At 37.4% G+C, this 17,228-nt stretch overlaps 1 protein-coding gene across 4 annotated transcripts; it reads right to left on the reverse strand.

Annotated features, from left to right (window-relative positions):
• Positions 1–1,017: 1,017 nt before the first annotated feature.
• On the reverse strand, positions 1,018–16,932 carry ZNF630 (zinc finger protein 630). Of its 4 annotated transcripts, none has more exons than XM_027053961.2 (5): positions 16,435–16,566; positions 13,694–13,798; positions 7,832–7,958; positions 7,507–7,602; positions 1,018–7,316 (listed from the first exon to the last, which is right to left on the reverse strand). In XM_027053961.2, exons 2-5 carry the CDS (start codon positions 13,706–13,708, stop codon positions 5,590–5,592), a joined length of 1,965 nt encoding a protein of 654 aa, XP_026909762.1. In that variant the 5' UTR covers positions 13,709–13,798; positions 16,435–16,566; the 3' UTR covers positions 1,018–5,589. The 4 variants fall into 4 exon arrangements, with proteins under 4 accessions (XP_026909762.1, XP_026909763.1, XP_014942777.1 ...); XM_027053962.2 differs by lacking the exon at positions 16,435–16,566 and adding an exon at positions 16,255–16,390; XM_015087291.3 differs by lacking the exon at positions 13,694–13,798 and having other exon boundaries at positions 16,255–16,932.
• Between the last annotated feature and the right edge of the window lie 296 nt (positions 16,933–17,228).

Here is a 17,228-nt window from a genome sequence, read left to right on the forward strand (position 1 = left end):
AAGTGAAGCTATATACTTACAACCACCTGGTCTCTGTGGGTAAGAATGACTACCCTCTGTATTTAATTAACCTAATCCTTTTCTCTGTCCTTCAGAACTGGCAAGGCCAAGATCTTTATGTTTTTCCCCTAACAGGGTGTTTCTTCTTTTATTAATTTTATTAATTTTATGATTTCTGGGGTTTTTAAGTGTTTGTCTGTTTGTTACATATGGAATTTATTTTTGTGTATGGTGTGAGCTAGAGATCCAGTTTTGATGGGAGGCTAATGGGCAGCTTCATTATGATGTCCCTGAAACTGGTTCTTTTCTTCATGAAGTTTTGAACTGTCAAGGCAAAAACCTTTATGATCTTCCCTCTTTTTAAGTAGGCTTCATGCCCAGTGTGGAGCCCAACATGGGTCTTGAAATCATGACCCTGAGATCAAGACCTGAGCTGAGATCAAGAGCTGGACACTTAACTGACTGAGCCACCCAAGCGCCCCTTTGATTTTCCCTTAACAGCATTTCTTGTTTATTAATAGAAACATTTTGGGCTAATGAATTTAATTTGAGTACTACTTTAACTGTGATCCAATCCAATGGTATTCTGTTTTTTAATAACTAAATGTAGTCCTGTTTATTTATAGATCTAACAGATTCATTTAGTCTTATATGTGTTAGATATACCTTATTATATTAATTCTTCTCTAACTTTTTTGTTTGTCCAATTGTCCTATTATAGAGCAATAGATAAAATCTCCCATTTTTAAGATTTTTGAATTTTTTTAATTTATTGTAGTTTTTGTTTTTATTATAAATGTTGACGCTGTGCTATTTGGGACATATATATCTAGTTCTACTCAGATCTTAATTTTGACTTCATACTTTATAATTGAAAACTGTCAGAGTGCCTGGCTGGCTCAGTTGGTAAAGCATGAGTCTCTTTTTTTTTTTAAGCATTTCATTTTTTTTAAGTTTATTTATTTTGAGAGAGAGAGAACGAGAGAGCAGGGAGGGGCAGAGAGAGACAGGAAGGGAGAGAAGACCATGCAGGCTCCATGCTGCCATCTGTGGAGCCCAACATAGAACTCAAACTCACAAACCATGAGATCATGACCTGAGCTGAAACCAGGAGTCTGTCGCTTAACCAACTGAGCCACCCAGGCGCCCTGTGTCTCTTGATCTCAGGGTTGTGAGTTTAAGCCCCACATTGGGTATAGAAGTTACTTGAAAGCAAAATCTTAAAAAATCTGTCTATATTTTCTCATTTGTTTCTTATTGCAAACTCAACATTTTCAAGTGTTAAAAATTTCTTCCCACTTCTTTTTGTTTGCAATTGTCAGGTATGATTTATTTGTCTATCTATTTCTAATCTTTCTAAATTGTCTCTTATGTTTTCAGTTTTACTTTGTATTTCAAAGTGAATATATTTGGTCTTTTAGTAGACAATGTTACCCTGACTTTGTCTGTACACATGACAGATATATTTGGTCTAAGGTTTCCCAGTATATTTCCTGTTGTTCACACTGTTTTCATTGCTTTTGTCTTTTAATATTTTGTCATGTGGTCCTGGTTTCCTTTATATTATTTTGCGCTTGTCCCTTCTATAATAAAAGGGGGACACTTCTAAAGAGTTCGTAGGGAGCCAATAATTGTAACACACAAATCTGAAAAATATGGACAAAAAAAGCAAGCTATAGATCAGCTTTATTTGTGAATATCAATGCAAAACTACTAATTAAAATACCAGAAAAATTTTGGCTGCTGCATACTGGTTCACAGCATGAACAAATGAAATTTATTCCACTAATGCAAGAAGGGTTTAATATAAAGACACTTATTAATATAATTTAATATACAATGGATCAAAATGAATAGTCTATGATCATCTCCATAGACACTGAAAAGGTAATTTGATAAAATTCAACATCTATTCTTGATTCAAAAAATAACTCCAATAAAATAGGGGCAATGGATACTTCCTTATCATTATATATTATCTCTCTCTCAACTCAAAGCCTACATGTTTTGTGGGAAAACAATATATGTGCTGACTCTCAACAATCTGAGAAGGCCAGGAAGAACAAGTGCTCTTGTTTAATGTTGTTCTGAAAATACCTCACAATGCGTTTGGACTTTAAGTATGTCTCTTAAAATGGTGTATATCTGGCTAGATGTTATACAATCCGACAGTGTTGTCTTTTAACTGGTAAGTACAATTCATTCATATTTATTATGATTGGTGGTATATTTGTACTTATTTCTACTATCTTATTTTGTGCTCTTTATTTTTTTACAGGCCAATATCCCTCATGAACATGAATGCAAAAATTCTCAACAAGATACTAGCAAATCGAATCTAACAGTACATTAAATGAATTATTCACCATGATCAAGTGGGATTTATTCCTGGGCTACAGGGCTGGTTCAACATTTGCAAATCAATCAACATGATATACCACATTAATAAAAGAAAGGGTAAGAACAATATGATCCTCTCAATAGATGCAGAAGAAGCATTTGACAAAGTACAGAATTGATTCTTGATAAAAACCCTCAACAAAGATGTTGATGGAACATACCTCAACATAATAAAAACCATATACAATAGACCCACAGCTAATATCATCCTCAATGCGGAAAAACTGAGAGCTTTTCCTCTATGGTCAGGAACATTACAGGGATATCCACTCTCACCATTACTATTTAACATAGTACTGGAGGTCTTAGCCTCAGCAATCAGATAGCAAAAAGAAATAAAAGGTATCCAAATCAGCCAAGAAGAAGTCAAGCTTTCACTATTTGCAGATGACATAATACTCTCTGTAGAAAACCCAAAAGACTCCACCAAAAATTGATAGAACTAATATATGAGTTCAAAAAAGTCACAGGATATAAAAATCAATGTACACAAATCTGTTGCGTTTTTATAAACAAATAATGAAACAGCAGAAAAAGAAATCAAGGTATCAATCCCATTTACAATTGCACCAAAAACAATAAGATACTTAGGAATAAGTCTAACCAAAGTGGTATAAGATCTGTACTCTGAAAACTACAGAACACTTACGAAAGAATTTGGAGAAGACACAAAGAATGGGAAAAAACATACACATAGATCAATGGAACAGAATGGAAAACTCAGAAATGGACCACAACTATATGGTCAACTAATATTTGACAAAGCAGGAAAGAACATCTGATGTAAGGGGAGCCTGGGTGTCTCAGTCTCTCCATTCGACTCTTGACTTTGGCTCAGTAATGATTTCACAGTTAGTTCAAATCCCACATTGCACTGGAGCCTGCTTGAGATTCTCTCTCTGCCTCTATCTCTCTCTCAAAATAAAGAAACTTAAAAAAAGAATATTTGATGGAAAAAAGACAGTCTCTTTAACAAATGGTGTTGGGAAAACTAGCAGCAACATGCAGAACAATGAACCTGGACCACTTTCTTACACCACACACAAAATAAATTCAGAATGGATGAAAGACCTAAATGTGAGACAGGAAACCATTGAAATCCTAGAGGAGAACACAGCAACCTCTTTAACCTCGGCTGTAGCAACTTCTTACTAGACACATCACTGGAGGCAAGGGAAACAAAAGCAAAAATGAATTATTGGGACTTCATCAAGATAAAAAGCTTCTGCACAATGAAAGAAACAATCAAAAAAACTAAAAGGCAGCCTATGGAATGGGAGAAGATATTTGCAAAAGACATATCTGATAAAGGGTTAGTATCCAAAATCTATATAGAATGTTTCAAATTCAACATCCAAACAATAGGTATTCCAGTTAAGAAATGGATAGAAGACATGAATAGACATTTTTCCAAGAAAGACAACCAGATGGCTAAGAGACACATGAAAAGATGCTCAATATCACTCATCATCAGGGAAATACAAATCAAAACCACACTGAGATACCACTTCACACCTGTCAGAATGGCTAAAATTAACAACACAGGAAACAGCAGATGTTACCAAGGATGCAGAAAAAGGGGAACCTCTTGCACTGCTGGTGGGAATGTAAACTGGTGCAGCCACTGTGAAAAACAGTATAAAGTTTCCTCAAAAAGTTAAAAATAGAACTACCTTATGATCTGACAGTTGCATCTCTAGGTCTTTACACAAAGGATACAAAAATACAGATATGAAGGGGTACATCACCCCAATGTTTATAGAAGCATTATCAACAATAGCCAAATTATGGCAAGAGCCCAATTGTCCATTGACTGATAAATGGATAAAGGAGATGTGGTATATTCATACAATGAAATACAGCCATCAAAAAGAATGAAATCTTGCCTTTGCAACAATGTGGATGGAGCTAGAGTGTATTATGCTAAGCGAAATAAGTCAATGAAAGACAAATATCGTATGATTTCACTCATATGTGGGATTTAGGAAACAAAACAGTTGAACCCATGGGAAGAGGGGAAAAGGAGAGAGGGAAGCAAATCATAAAAGACTCTCAATAATAGAGAACAAACTGAAGGTTGATGGAGGGAGGTGGGATAAATGGGTTATGGGTATTAAGTAGGACACTTGTTATGATGAACACTGGGTGTTATATGGAAGTGATGACTCACTAAATTCTACTCCTGAAACCAATATTACATTACATATTAACTAGAACTTAAATAAAAATTTGGAAGAAGAAAATAAAAAGTAAAATTTGAGGGGTGACTAGGTGGCTCAGTCGGTTAAGCATCCGACTTCAGCTCAGGTCATGATCTCATAGTTTGTGAGTTTGAGCCTGCATCGGGCTCTGTGCTGACAGTTCGGAGCCTAGAGCCTGCTTGGATTCTGTGTCTCCCTCTCTCTCTGCCCCTCTCCCACTTGCACTCTGTATCTTTCTCTCAAAAAAATAATAAACATTAAGAAATTTAAAAAAATAAAATAAAAGTTGAGAGGAGAAAGAGAGAAAAAAATTAGTATTAGTTTACCTAATTAGGGAAAAAGAAATCACAAATACACACTATGAGAAATGATAGTGGAGAAATAACAATATATGTCGAGGAAATTAAATGAATCATAGGAGATCACTTTGCTCAAAACTTCATAAATATATTTTTCTTTTTTCAAAATTTCACAAATCTATATTTCCTTGAGAAAATGGATGATTTTTATGAAAATTACAAGGATTCATATATCTATATCTATGTATTGATAGACATATCAACATAAATACATATATAATCTAAAGAGAGAAAATATGATGAAAGAAATAGAGAAAGATGACAATGAGATTGCTTTCAAATTATGCACCATACCCAAATAAATTCACCGGAAAATGCTACAAAACCTTCAAGCACCAAATAACACCAAAATTATGCCAATTATTCCAGATGTATTTATTCTGTGAGGGGGGGGAATACTTTGAAGGTGAGCAAGTGCATTACATATTTACAGTGTTGAAAATATTCTGAGAGCCTGACCAGATCATCCTGTGGAGGAGTAATCAGAAATATGTAGGAATGTATGAATCTATTCCACAGTAAAGGAGGTGCCACATTTTTTTCATGTCCAATGTACCCAGAGGATTTCTGTTCAGTGTGAGTTTTTTCATCCATAGTGAGATCTGACTTCTGGGAAGACCTTCCCACAATCAGTACTTATATGAAGTTTCTCTCCTATGTTGGTTCTGATGTCCAGTGAAGTGTATGTGCTGGCAGAACACCTTCCCACAGTCACTGCAGTTGGAGGGTTTCTCTGCTGTGTGTGTTCTCTGATATGTGATCATCTGTGAATTTCGGGAAAAGGCCATACCATATTCAGCAGATTCAGTGGGTTTCTCCCTAGTATGAGTTCTTTGATGTACAGCTAGTGGAGACGTCTCACATAAGGCCTTTCCAGATTCATTACGTTCATATGGTTTCTCTCCAGCATGAGCTCTCTGATGTATAATGAGATGTGACTTCAGGGAAAATGCCCTTCCACACTCAGTACACTCATAGGGTTTCTCCCCTGTATGAATTCTCTGATGAATAATGAGGGGTGATTTCTGGGAGAAGGTTTTGCCACAGTCACTACACTCATAGGGTTTCTCCCCTGTATGAATTCTCTGGTGTATAATAAGAGGTGATTTCTGAGAGAAGGCTCTTCCACACTCTGTACATATATAAGGTTTCTCTCCAGTGTGAAGCCTTTGATGTCCAGTAAGGTGGGGCTTTTGGGAAAAGGCTTTTCCACAGTCATTACACACATAAGGTTTCTCTCCTGTATGAATTCTTTGATGCCCTATGAGGTGGGACTGCTGGCAAAAGGTTTTTCCACATTCACTACACTTATAGGGTTTCTCTCCAGTATGTGTTCTATAATGGATGATGAGTTGTGTTTTCCGAGGGAAGGTCTTCCCACATTCAGTACATTCATAGGGTCTCTCCCCAGTATGAATTATCTGGTGTATAAAAAGGTGAGACTTCTCACAGAAGGCTTTCCCACATTCACTACATTCAAAGGGCTTCTCTCTAGTGTGAACTCGCTGATGTATAATGAGATGTGACTTCTGAGAGAAGGCTTTTTGACACTCAGAACATTCATAGGGTTTCTCTCCAGTGTGGACTCTTTGATGAACAATGAAGGGTGACTTCTGGGAGAAGGCCCTCCCACACTTAGTACACTCATAGGGCTTCTCCCCAGTATGAATCCTCTGATGCACAATGAGGTGTGATTTCTCACTGAAGGCTTTTCCACAATCTCCACATACATACGGTTTTTCTCCAGTATGAATTCTTTGATGTATAATAAGTTGTGACTTCTTAATAAAGCCTTTCCCACACTCACCACAAACATTGGGTTTCTTACCAGCTTGACCTTTTTTATACTGAATATGGACTTGTTTATGACTGAGAAATTTTTCACATTGACCATGTCCACAAGGTTTCATGCCAGTGTAAATTTTCTCAGGTACAGAACAGGAATCACTAAAGCTAGGTGGGCTCCTGCATCCAAATCTCTCAATGGGGTTCTTTCTTGTATGGCTCCTATTACATATCAGTGAGTCTAAATTAGATTCCAAGTTCTTTTCACATAAATCAAAATTATGGAGTTTTTTACTTGAAGGATCAAGGTTTATGCACCCACCAAAACTGTTTCCAAGTGTGTTATATTTGGGGCCTTTCTCCTTGGCCAATGTTTCATGGTTAATGACTGTGACTTGCTTCAAAACTCTGTCTTGGTTTCCCTGATATTTATGTGTCTGACCATCAATACGCCAAACTTTTAAAAGGTAGTACAATGAATTATCCTTTGGGGCTTTTTCCAATATCTCTTTTTGAAATGAAAGTTCTTCAGAAATGATCTGCTGGGAAGAGTCAAGGCTTTTCTCCCTGTCTGAAAGAAGAAAAAGATAAAATCAAATAGAAACCAAAAATAAAACAGCAATGAACAGAAGTGCTAAGAAGGTGCTCATGTGGGATGGATGTTATAAAGAAGGCCTGGTGAATTTTAAAGAATAAAAGAGGTCATTGATGTCAGAGAAGAAGGAAATACTCTCCCAGCCATCTATCCAATTCTCACTTACCTGAGTGGATCCACCTTGACAACTCACTCTTCATGATCCATGGGTCCTCTTCATGTTCCAACTTGAAGATTATACCTGGACTTATACCTGAACACCCTGTTAAGGGAAAATTATTCAGAAATTCATAAAGAGAAGAAGCAATCTCAGGGGCCTCCCAGGAAAGATGGATCCTTAACTCACAAAAATAAATTCCAGATATAACAAAAATATAAACATAAAAAAACTATAAAGACCCTATTAATGGAAAATCATAAAGGTCATGGTCTTGACAGTTTGAAGAATGGGGAGGACTTGATTCATTGTTATACAGAGAATTTGCCCTTACCCACAGAGACCAGATGGCTGTAGATCTCCAGCATCACATCTCTGTGTAGGATCTTCTGAGCAGGGTCCAGATGCTGCCACTCCTCCTGGGTGAAGTCCACAGCCACATCTTCATAGGTCACTAGTTCCTATAACAGCACATTATGTACAATCTGCTCATTCTGATCATTTTTACCACAGCAACACCTGTAGGATAACTTATCGTTTTGTGTAGCATACTTAATGAGAAAAACTTTGTAAGTTCTGCCATTAGCAAGAATAGTTGGTGGAACAGAATAAAGAGTCTAAAACTAGATGTGCAATGGAATATTACTCAGCCACCAAAAAGAATGAAATCTTGGAGCACCCTGGGTGGCTCAGTCAGTGAAGCATCCGACTCTTGATTTTGGCTCAGGTCATGATCTCACAGTTCATGAGATTGAGCCTCGCTTTGGGCTCTGCATTGACAGCATGGAGCCTGCTTGGGGTTCTCTCTCTCCTTCTCTCTCTACCCCTCGCCTGCTCTCTCTCTCTCTCTCGCTTTCTCTCTGTCAAAATAAATAAATAAACATTAAAAGAGAATGAAATCTTGCCATTTCAACAACATGGATGGAGCTACAACGTGTTATGCTAAGCAAAATAAGTCAGTCAGAGAAAGACAAATACCATATGATTTGACTCATACGTGGAATTTAGGAAACAAGACAGATGAACATATGGGAAAGGAAAAAATGAGAACAGAGGGAAACAAACCACAAGAGACTCTTAACAATAGAGAAAAAACCGAGGGCTGATGGAGGGAAGTGGTTGGGAGAAGGGTTAGATAGGTGATGGGTATTAAGGAGGGCACTTGTTGTAATGAGCACTGGGTGTTGTGTGTAAGTGACGAATCACTGAATTCTACTCCTGAAACCAATATTGCACTCTATGTTAACTATAACTTAAATTTTAAAAAAAGAAAAAAGAAAAAGAAATAAACAAATGAATTTTGAAAGTAAATAAATGCAGAAAAGACAGATTGTTCAAAACTGGGTAGTTATCAGAAAAATGTAAAGTTAGACTCCTTATTTCATACTATACTCAAAAATAAATTTGACATATAACAAAAATTTAAACAAAGAAAATCAGAAGACATAAAAATAAAGACAGGAGAGATTCTAAAAATAATTTTAAAGTGGAGAAAACTCTTCTAAATAGGCATGCTACAAGACCCAGATGTCACAAAGGAAAATACTGATAAATTTGATTACTTTATGTATTTCATAGCAAAATATACCATAAACAAATTCAAAGGACAAGCAACTACCTGAGGAGTATATATATGCACAACACATAAGATGGACAAAGAACAAACTTGCTCAATTTATAGAGCTCCTACAAAGCAAAAAGAAAATGACTAACAACTTAACCTTTTAAAAAATAATCAAAGGACATTACTGTCAATTCAGAGAAAATAAAATGCAAATGGCTTCTAAACATGTAAAATGGTGTTCAACTTCATTCACATGAAGAGAAATGCAAATTAAATCAAAATATCATGTTTTTCTTACATAATATCAAAGTTTAGAGTTTGATAAGTGACTAAGATGGTGAAGATGTAAAAAAAAGTAGCACTCAAATTGTGAGTATACACTGGTACAATATATTTTGAAAGCAATTAACTTACAATAATTTAACAATATCCATCAACATCTTATTTTTAATATAATTGATTGTCAAATTGGTTTCCATACAACATCCAGTGCTCATCCCAACAGGTGCCCTCCTCAATGCCCATCACCCACTTTCCCCTCTCCCCAACCCCCTATCAACCCTCAGTTTGTTCTCAGTATTTAAGAGTCTCTTATGGTTTGCCTCCTTCCCTCTATGTAACTTTTCCCCCCTTCCCCTCCCCCCTGGTCTTCTGTTAAGTTTCTCAGGACCCACATATGAGTGAAAACATGATATCTGTCTTTCTCTTCCTGACTTATTTCACTTAGCATAACACTCTCCAGTTCCATCCACGTTGCTACAAAAGACCAGATTTCATTCTTTCTCATTGCCAAGTAGTATTCCATTGTATATATAAATCACATCTTCTTTATCCATTCATCAGTTGATGGACATTTAGGCTTTTTCCACAATTTGGCTATTGTTGAGAGTGCTGCTATAAACATTGGGGTACAAGTGCCCCTGTGCATCAGTACTCCTGTATCCCTTGGGTAAATTCCTAGCAGTGCTATTGCTGGGTCATAGGGTAGATCTACTTTTAATTTTTTGAGGAACCTCCACTGTTTTCCAGAGTGGCTGCATCAGTTTGCATTCCCACCAACAGTACAAGAGGGTTCCTGTTTCTCCACATTCTCTCTAGCATCTATAGTCATCTGACCAGCAATTCCATTTCTAGAAATTATTCAACACATATATGTGAGCAAAAGAACATGTGTGATGTTACTTCACTACAGTACTATTTATAATAGCAAAATAATGCAGACAACTTTATGGGGGATTGGATGAATTGTGCTTCAATCTGCATAAGAGAATTCCATATACAACCATAAAAAGCAACAAGGATCGCTATGCAAAAATCTCTAAGGTATATTGTTAAGTGAAAAAAAATCCATCTATTCAGCAAGCAGTTATTGAGATCCCACTGAATACCAGGCATTTTTCTAGGAACTGGGGATACAGCAAAAAAGAAACCTGACAAAAATATCTTTCTTCAAGTATCTCATATTCTAGTGAGAGAAGACAGCCAACAAGGCTGAGTGAGAAAATGACATATAGCCAAAAAAAAGTTTTTAATGTGTACTTCAAAATTTGTATCACTCATATACAAAAAGCTCTTAGAAATCAATGAGCAAAAGACAAAGACAGAAAGGGAGTTTTACAGAGAAATTTTTAAATGGTAAATAAATATGTGAAAAAATGCCATATTTCATTTAATGATTAATGAAAAGCAAATGAAAATAAGATACAATGCTCAACCATAAAAATAGTAAGAATGAAAACCACTGAAGCTATCTGGTAGTCAGAGAAGTATTTGGAAATGGGCCTTTTTATAAGTGATTTGATGCCACATGTAGAAGCTTATTACATAATATCAAAATGCAATTTGAAAAATACCCTTTAAATTTTAAACATGCTTGCTCTGTAACCTAGCACTCTCATGTCCAAGAATTTGGTCTATATAAATATTTGAGAAATATACAAAGATATGTTGATAAGGTTGTTCCCTTATTTGTGACTTCACTACTTTAGAGTATTGGTGAGACTATGTACTACCCATGCCTCAGCTTTTTTCTCTGAAGAATGGGGATAAATAATAGTATCTAACACAAAGTAATTCCATTATGTTTTATTATAATGGTGTCAGGCACACAGTAGGCATTCAATAAACGGTAGCTGTGATTATTCTTATTCTTTTTAAAAAATTTTTTTAATGTTTATTTTTGTGAGAGAGAGAGACAGAGTGCAAGCGGGAGAGGGGCAGAGAGAGAGGGAGCCGCAGAATCTGAAGCAGGCTCTAGGCTCTGAGCTGTCAGGATAGAGCCCGACATGGGGCTCAAAGTCATGCCCGCAAGATCATAACCTGAGCCAAAGTAGGATGCTTCATGGACTGAACCACCCAGGCGTCCCTATTCTTATTCTTATTTCCATTAGACATCAAAGAAAAAAAAACAGAAATAAAAGAATCCACAACAAGGGACTTGTATCCTGCAAACATTAAAAGAACAATAAAAAGATACTATGAACAAAGTGCCTGGGTGGCTCAGTCAGTTGAGTGCCAGACTCTTGATTTCAGCTCAGGCCATGATCTCTGGGCTCATGACATCAAGCCTTGCATCGGGCTGTGTGCTGACAGCACAGAGCCTACCTGTGATTCTCTCTTTCTCCCTCTCTCTTTCTGCCCCTCCCCTGCTCACACTTGCACACATGCTTTCTCCCTCTCTCAAAATAAATAAATAAACATTAAAAAAGATACTATGAACAATTTTATTTATAAATAAAGTTTATTTACAATGCAGATTGCAGGACAGCAGGGTATGGTACGCATGCCAAATCTGGCCCACAAGCATAGGATGGTTTTTACACTTTTAACTGTTGAAGAAAAAAGTGAAAGGAGAATATTTTGTGGCTTTTAACATTGTATGAAATTCAACTTTCAGTGTCCATAAATAAAATTTTATTGGATTACAGGCATGTTCATTGGTTTACATATTGTCTACAGCTGTTTTCAACCTACAAAAGCAGAACTGAGTAGTTGCAACAGAGACCATATGGCCTACAAAAGCTTAAGTATTTCTATCTGGCCCTCTACAGAAAAAGTTTGCTGACCTCTAACTTAGACAAACTGGACAAATTACTTGGAAATCACAAGTTAACAAACCCAACATACATAGAAATAGAAAAGCTGGATGGTATTGTATCTTTTAAATAAATCAAATTCATAATTAAAAACTTAACCACAAATAAAACTCCACACCCTGATGACTTCACTGGAGAATTCTTCCTAATTTTTAAGAAGGAAATAATACTAGGGTGCCTGGGCGGCTGAGTCGGTTAAGCATCCGACTCTTGGTTTTGGCTCAGGTCATAATCTAATGGTTAGTGCATTCGAGCCCCATATTGGGCTCTGGACTGTTGGCGTGGAGGCTGCTTGGGATTCTTTCTCTGCCCCTCCCCCAGTTGCTCTCTCTCTCAAAATAAATAAATAAACTTAAAAAATTAAAAAGAAGGAAATAATACTAATTTTACCCAAACTCTTTCAAAGAATACTTCCCAACTTGTTAAATAAAGCCAACATAACTGTGATGCCAAAACATGATAAGCACAATACAAAAAAAACACAACCATGTCTCATGAACATAGGAGTAAAAATTCTCAACAAAATATTAATAAAAGACTGACTCGATGATGATGATGATGATGATGACAAGAATGGTTGGAGATTAACCATAGATAAAACAAGATTGGCCACTGGTTGATAATATTTGCAGCTGGGTGACAAGTACAAAGGGGTTCACAAAAATCAACTTTTGTGTATGTTCAAAACTGAAACTTTCCATAATAAAATATATAAAGTTTGGATTTATTGGAAATGTTTTATCAATACACTTTTTTAAAGTTACAGAAGATATAGTTTGTGTAGTAAAAAACACATGAAAATAATAAAATCACTCACACACATTTACATATATACATCTACACACATAGGGATTATATGTATAAAGAGTGGAAAGATCATCCCCAAACTACATAATACTAGTTATGCCAGGGAAGAAGGCAAAAATTAGATTTCAGACATATTTCCCTTTCTTCCTAAATTTTACTTTGCAATATTATGTACATTCTTTGCACCATGTATATACTACCCTTGCAAAGAAAGGATAAAAAGGCATAAAATGGAAGAGTAGAGAAGGAACTGGCCTTGAGTTGGGGCATGATCCCACAAACTATGAGATGACAGTGAAGGAGCCATGGAAAACCAGGCTCCAAGCCTCTGCCAGAAAATTTTAACTAAAAATAGCCTCTTTGAAACAACTATTGATGATACCACACTGTGCTGAAAATGGCTGGCCTTTAGGAAAACTCAACAATAACATTTCTTAAGCTAAAGTCTCAGAAATCTTGACTTGAGGAGATGGATTGATGAACTGCTTTATCTTGATGGGGAATGCAAATCATCTAAAGCATCCTGTTTGCCATTTTCACTGTGGTTGCCAGGAAGCTTGAAGATAAAATGTTTATCTCATTTTATATCAAATATGGCCAGATATCTTCACAGCAACTTCACCTGCCTCTTAATCTTCTATTCTGTCTAAATTTCTCTAATTCATGTGTTCAATGTATTGTCCTTTTTCATTTTATTGTGGGAAAACCAAGTGGGAAACAAACAACCTACCTGGGACTCCATCATTTTCTGTTTCTCTTTGGAAACCAATTGGGGGTGGGGTGGGGGTACAGAAGAGTCTTCAGAGACCAGGCTGTATTAATCACTCTTCAGTGGCTGAATATAAAATGCATTACTTGTTAATTCATTGGTAATTGTCTTTGTCATCTGACCAGCAATGCCACTTCTAGAACTTTTTCTTAAGGTAATAATCATGGATGTGTGCAGAGACTTAACTGAAGGAAATTTCATCACAGATTTGTCTTTAACACCATAATTTTGAAAATAATCAAAATGCCTAATCACTGAGGACTGAGAAAATAAGTTATGGAACCTCCAAGAGATGAAAAGGCAGGTGACCATTTAAAGTAACACTAGAGACAATTAAGAGGTTCACGAGATACAGAAACCAAATGTAAAGTATGGACCTTGTCTGGACCTTAATTTAAAAAGACAAAAAAATCTTTGAGATAATCATTAAATTTTGAGTCCTGACTAGATATTTGATGATATTAAGAAATTTAACCAATGATGATTGGAAGTTATTACTGTTATTTTATATTGAATATATAAAATTCAAGTATTGACCTTGAAGTCCTTATATTTTGTATGAAATGATATATCTGGGCTTTGTTTCAAAATAATAACAACTATATATATAAAGATTAATTGAACTATACATTTAATATTTGTGCATTTTATGTTATCAATAACAAAAAACAATCTGGAAGAAAGAAATAAATGGGTGGTCTAGATTAGGGGTTGGCAAACTTTCCCTGTAAAGAGACAGACAGTAAATATTTCAGATTTGTGAAGCCTATGGTCTTTGTTGCAATTATTCAGTGATTGAAAGCAGCTATAGACAATGCATAAGCCAATTCTGTTTACTGGCTGTGTTCCAATAAAACATCACTTATGGACACTATAATTTGAATTCTATATCATTTTCATATGTCACAAAATATTCTTCTGATTTTTTCCCAAACATTAAAAAATGTGAAAACCATTCATAGTTTACAGCTGTATAAAAACAGCAGCAGGCCATATTTGGCCCACTGCCTAGAGTTTTCCATCCCCTGGTCTAGGTGAAACAACAGTGGCCATGAGTTGATGATTGATGATACTGGGTGATGTGCATAATGGGGTTTATTATATAATTCCCTATATTTTGCTGAATGTTTGAAAATTTCCATAGAAATATACTTAATAGTATATGGAAATAAAGTTAATAGCATGGAAATACACCTGCAAAATGAAGAAGAGGCCGACCACAAGATCACACTCCCAATTGTTTAATAACAACAAACATCTGTTCCCAAAGATATCACAGTGGTTTGTGGCCATCCAAAGTTCAACCCTACCTGACAAAATCTTATTTGTTGGTATCTAATTTCTTTCATTGGATTTTCTTGGGTATCACATGAGTAGAACTGACCTTGAATTCATGGAAGATCCATGAAATATATACAAGATCAGTGCTACAAAACCATAATGAATAGATAATAATTGGGTATTAACTCACTTAAATATCATCCCAAGCCTCAAAGGATAGACCCTGCTATTATCCTCATTTCACAGTGAAGAAACTGAGGCCTAAAGAGGTTTAGTGACTTATTCATGATCACACAGCCAGTGACTAGAGGGTGAAGTGGTGGGAAAACAAAAAGCAGAGAACTCCTCCTTAGCTGTCATGGCACCAAAGTTTTCAGAGATGCGACTCTGCTTCTGAATGCCCTAGAAATTAATTCTCCTCCTAAATTACAGAGGGCATTGTCTGGTTGTTAACTTGAGAATAACAAAACTCTAAATTTACATTGTGCTTTACAGCTCAAAGTTAACTTAAAACCTTAACATTCAAAGCCACAACACGGAAGAGAGAAGCCAAAAATCAATGAAATATTTGCAAAACACATATCACTGATAAAGGAGTAGTATCAGAATATATAAAAACAAGTTCCACAAATCAATAAGGAAAAGGCAGACATTCAATAGAAAAAGGAGCAAAAGATCTGAACAGGTGCCTTACAAAAGAGGATCTAAGATATCAAAAATATATGAAAAAGCAGTCATCAGGGAAATACAAATTAAAGGCCCAATGTATGACTCCTCCATTGGAATGTTGATACCACAAGGGCAGGAATTTTTGTTTATTCTTGGATGTACTATCCATCTCAAAGAGCCACCCATCATGGACCTCACAGAATCTCAACATTGACCCTACACATTCTAATTCCTGTCTCCATGGACCCTCATCATTCACCCTAAAGACCACCCCATTGCTCACCCCAGATCCCCCATCATTCACCCAACAGACTCTCCATCACTCATCCCACAAACCCCTTTCACTCACTCCCTTGAAACCCTACCATTCACCCTACAGACACTTTTGCTCACTGCACAGACTCCCCTATCGCTTCCATAAACCCCTCATCGAATATCCCACACAGTCTTACAGACTCCCCTCCCTATCACTGTTTTCCACATCATTCAGTCCAAAGGACCCCCTCATTAGTCCTTCCACATGTCCCCATCACTGACCACACAGACCCGCATCACTTAACGGGGCCCCTCACCCTGGCTCTGCTCTCAGGACCCCAAAGCTCATTCTCAAGACGAACTTGGCTCCCTGCTTGCACAAATGGGCTCAACATCCCCCGAAATTCCCTTTCCCCTCCAGCCCTCCTTGGTGGGTCTGGTTGACGCTTTAGCTTATCTTTCGCATGCCCAGAAACAGCCTCCAAGCCGAGCTCTACCAGTAACAAAAATGGCGTCATTCGGTCTGTGCCAGGAACAATGTCGCCGGCCAGGAAAACGGCCAGGGCCTCACACTGCCTTTTGAGGCTCCCATTCCAGCCAGAAGAGATACGCGTTTTGGAGTCCAGGAAGTCCTCGTGATATTTCCGAGGCAGGGTATTCGGAATTGGTGCTTCGAAAGCAGTGTGAGGCTCCAATGTGTAGCGACTGTTCCGGGCGGGTAAATGGGCGTTCCCGGCCATCGGCAGAGGCACTGCCAGAGCAAAGGCGTGGCGACGTGCGGGTAGGGGTGTTCGGAGGCAACCCGGTCCTGGGAGCGGGGCGGGAGGGAGTGGTAAGGCCGGAGGGTAGAAGCACCGCCTGGGAGATTGCTCTGCAGAAGCCTCATTTCTAAAACATCTGGAGAAAGTGAAGAGTCTTTTTACATAACGTATTCTCTCGTTAACACACCCGGCCCGCCTCTAGCAGCCTAGGGTTGTTGCCCTCCGGCCTTCCTATTGTTCCTTCGAAGGGGCAGCGCCCCCTCCCCTTGTGTCACTCAAGGCTCTGCCTCGCTGCGCTCCTAGTCTTCTATTGGCTCCTTCGAACACAGAAGGTCCTCCCTCTCTTGTCACTCACGGGCCAGACTTTCTGCCAGGGTCCCTTAAAGTGGGCAGATGTGGCCTTTTGTAGCCCAAAAGGAAAGCTAAAAGAGAGGGGGCACCTGGATAGCTCAGATCATTGAGCATCGGACTTCTGCTCAGGTCATGATCTCACAGGTTCGTGGGTTCCACAGCCCCGCTTTGGGCTCACT

The sequence above is a fragment of the Acinonyx jubatus genome, chromosome X, assembly GCF_027475565.1.
Source record: "Acinonyx jubatus isolate Ajub_Pintada_27869175 chromosome X, VMU_Ajub_asm_v1.0, whole genome shotgun sequence".
NCBI lineage: Eukaryota > Metazoa > Chordata > Mammalia > Carnivora > Felidae > Acinonyx > Acinonyx jubatus.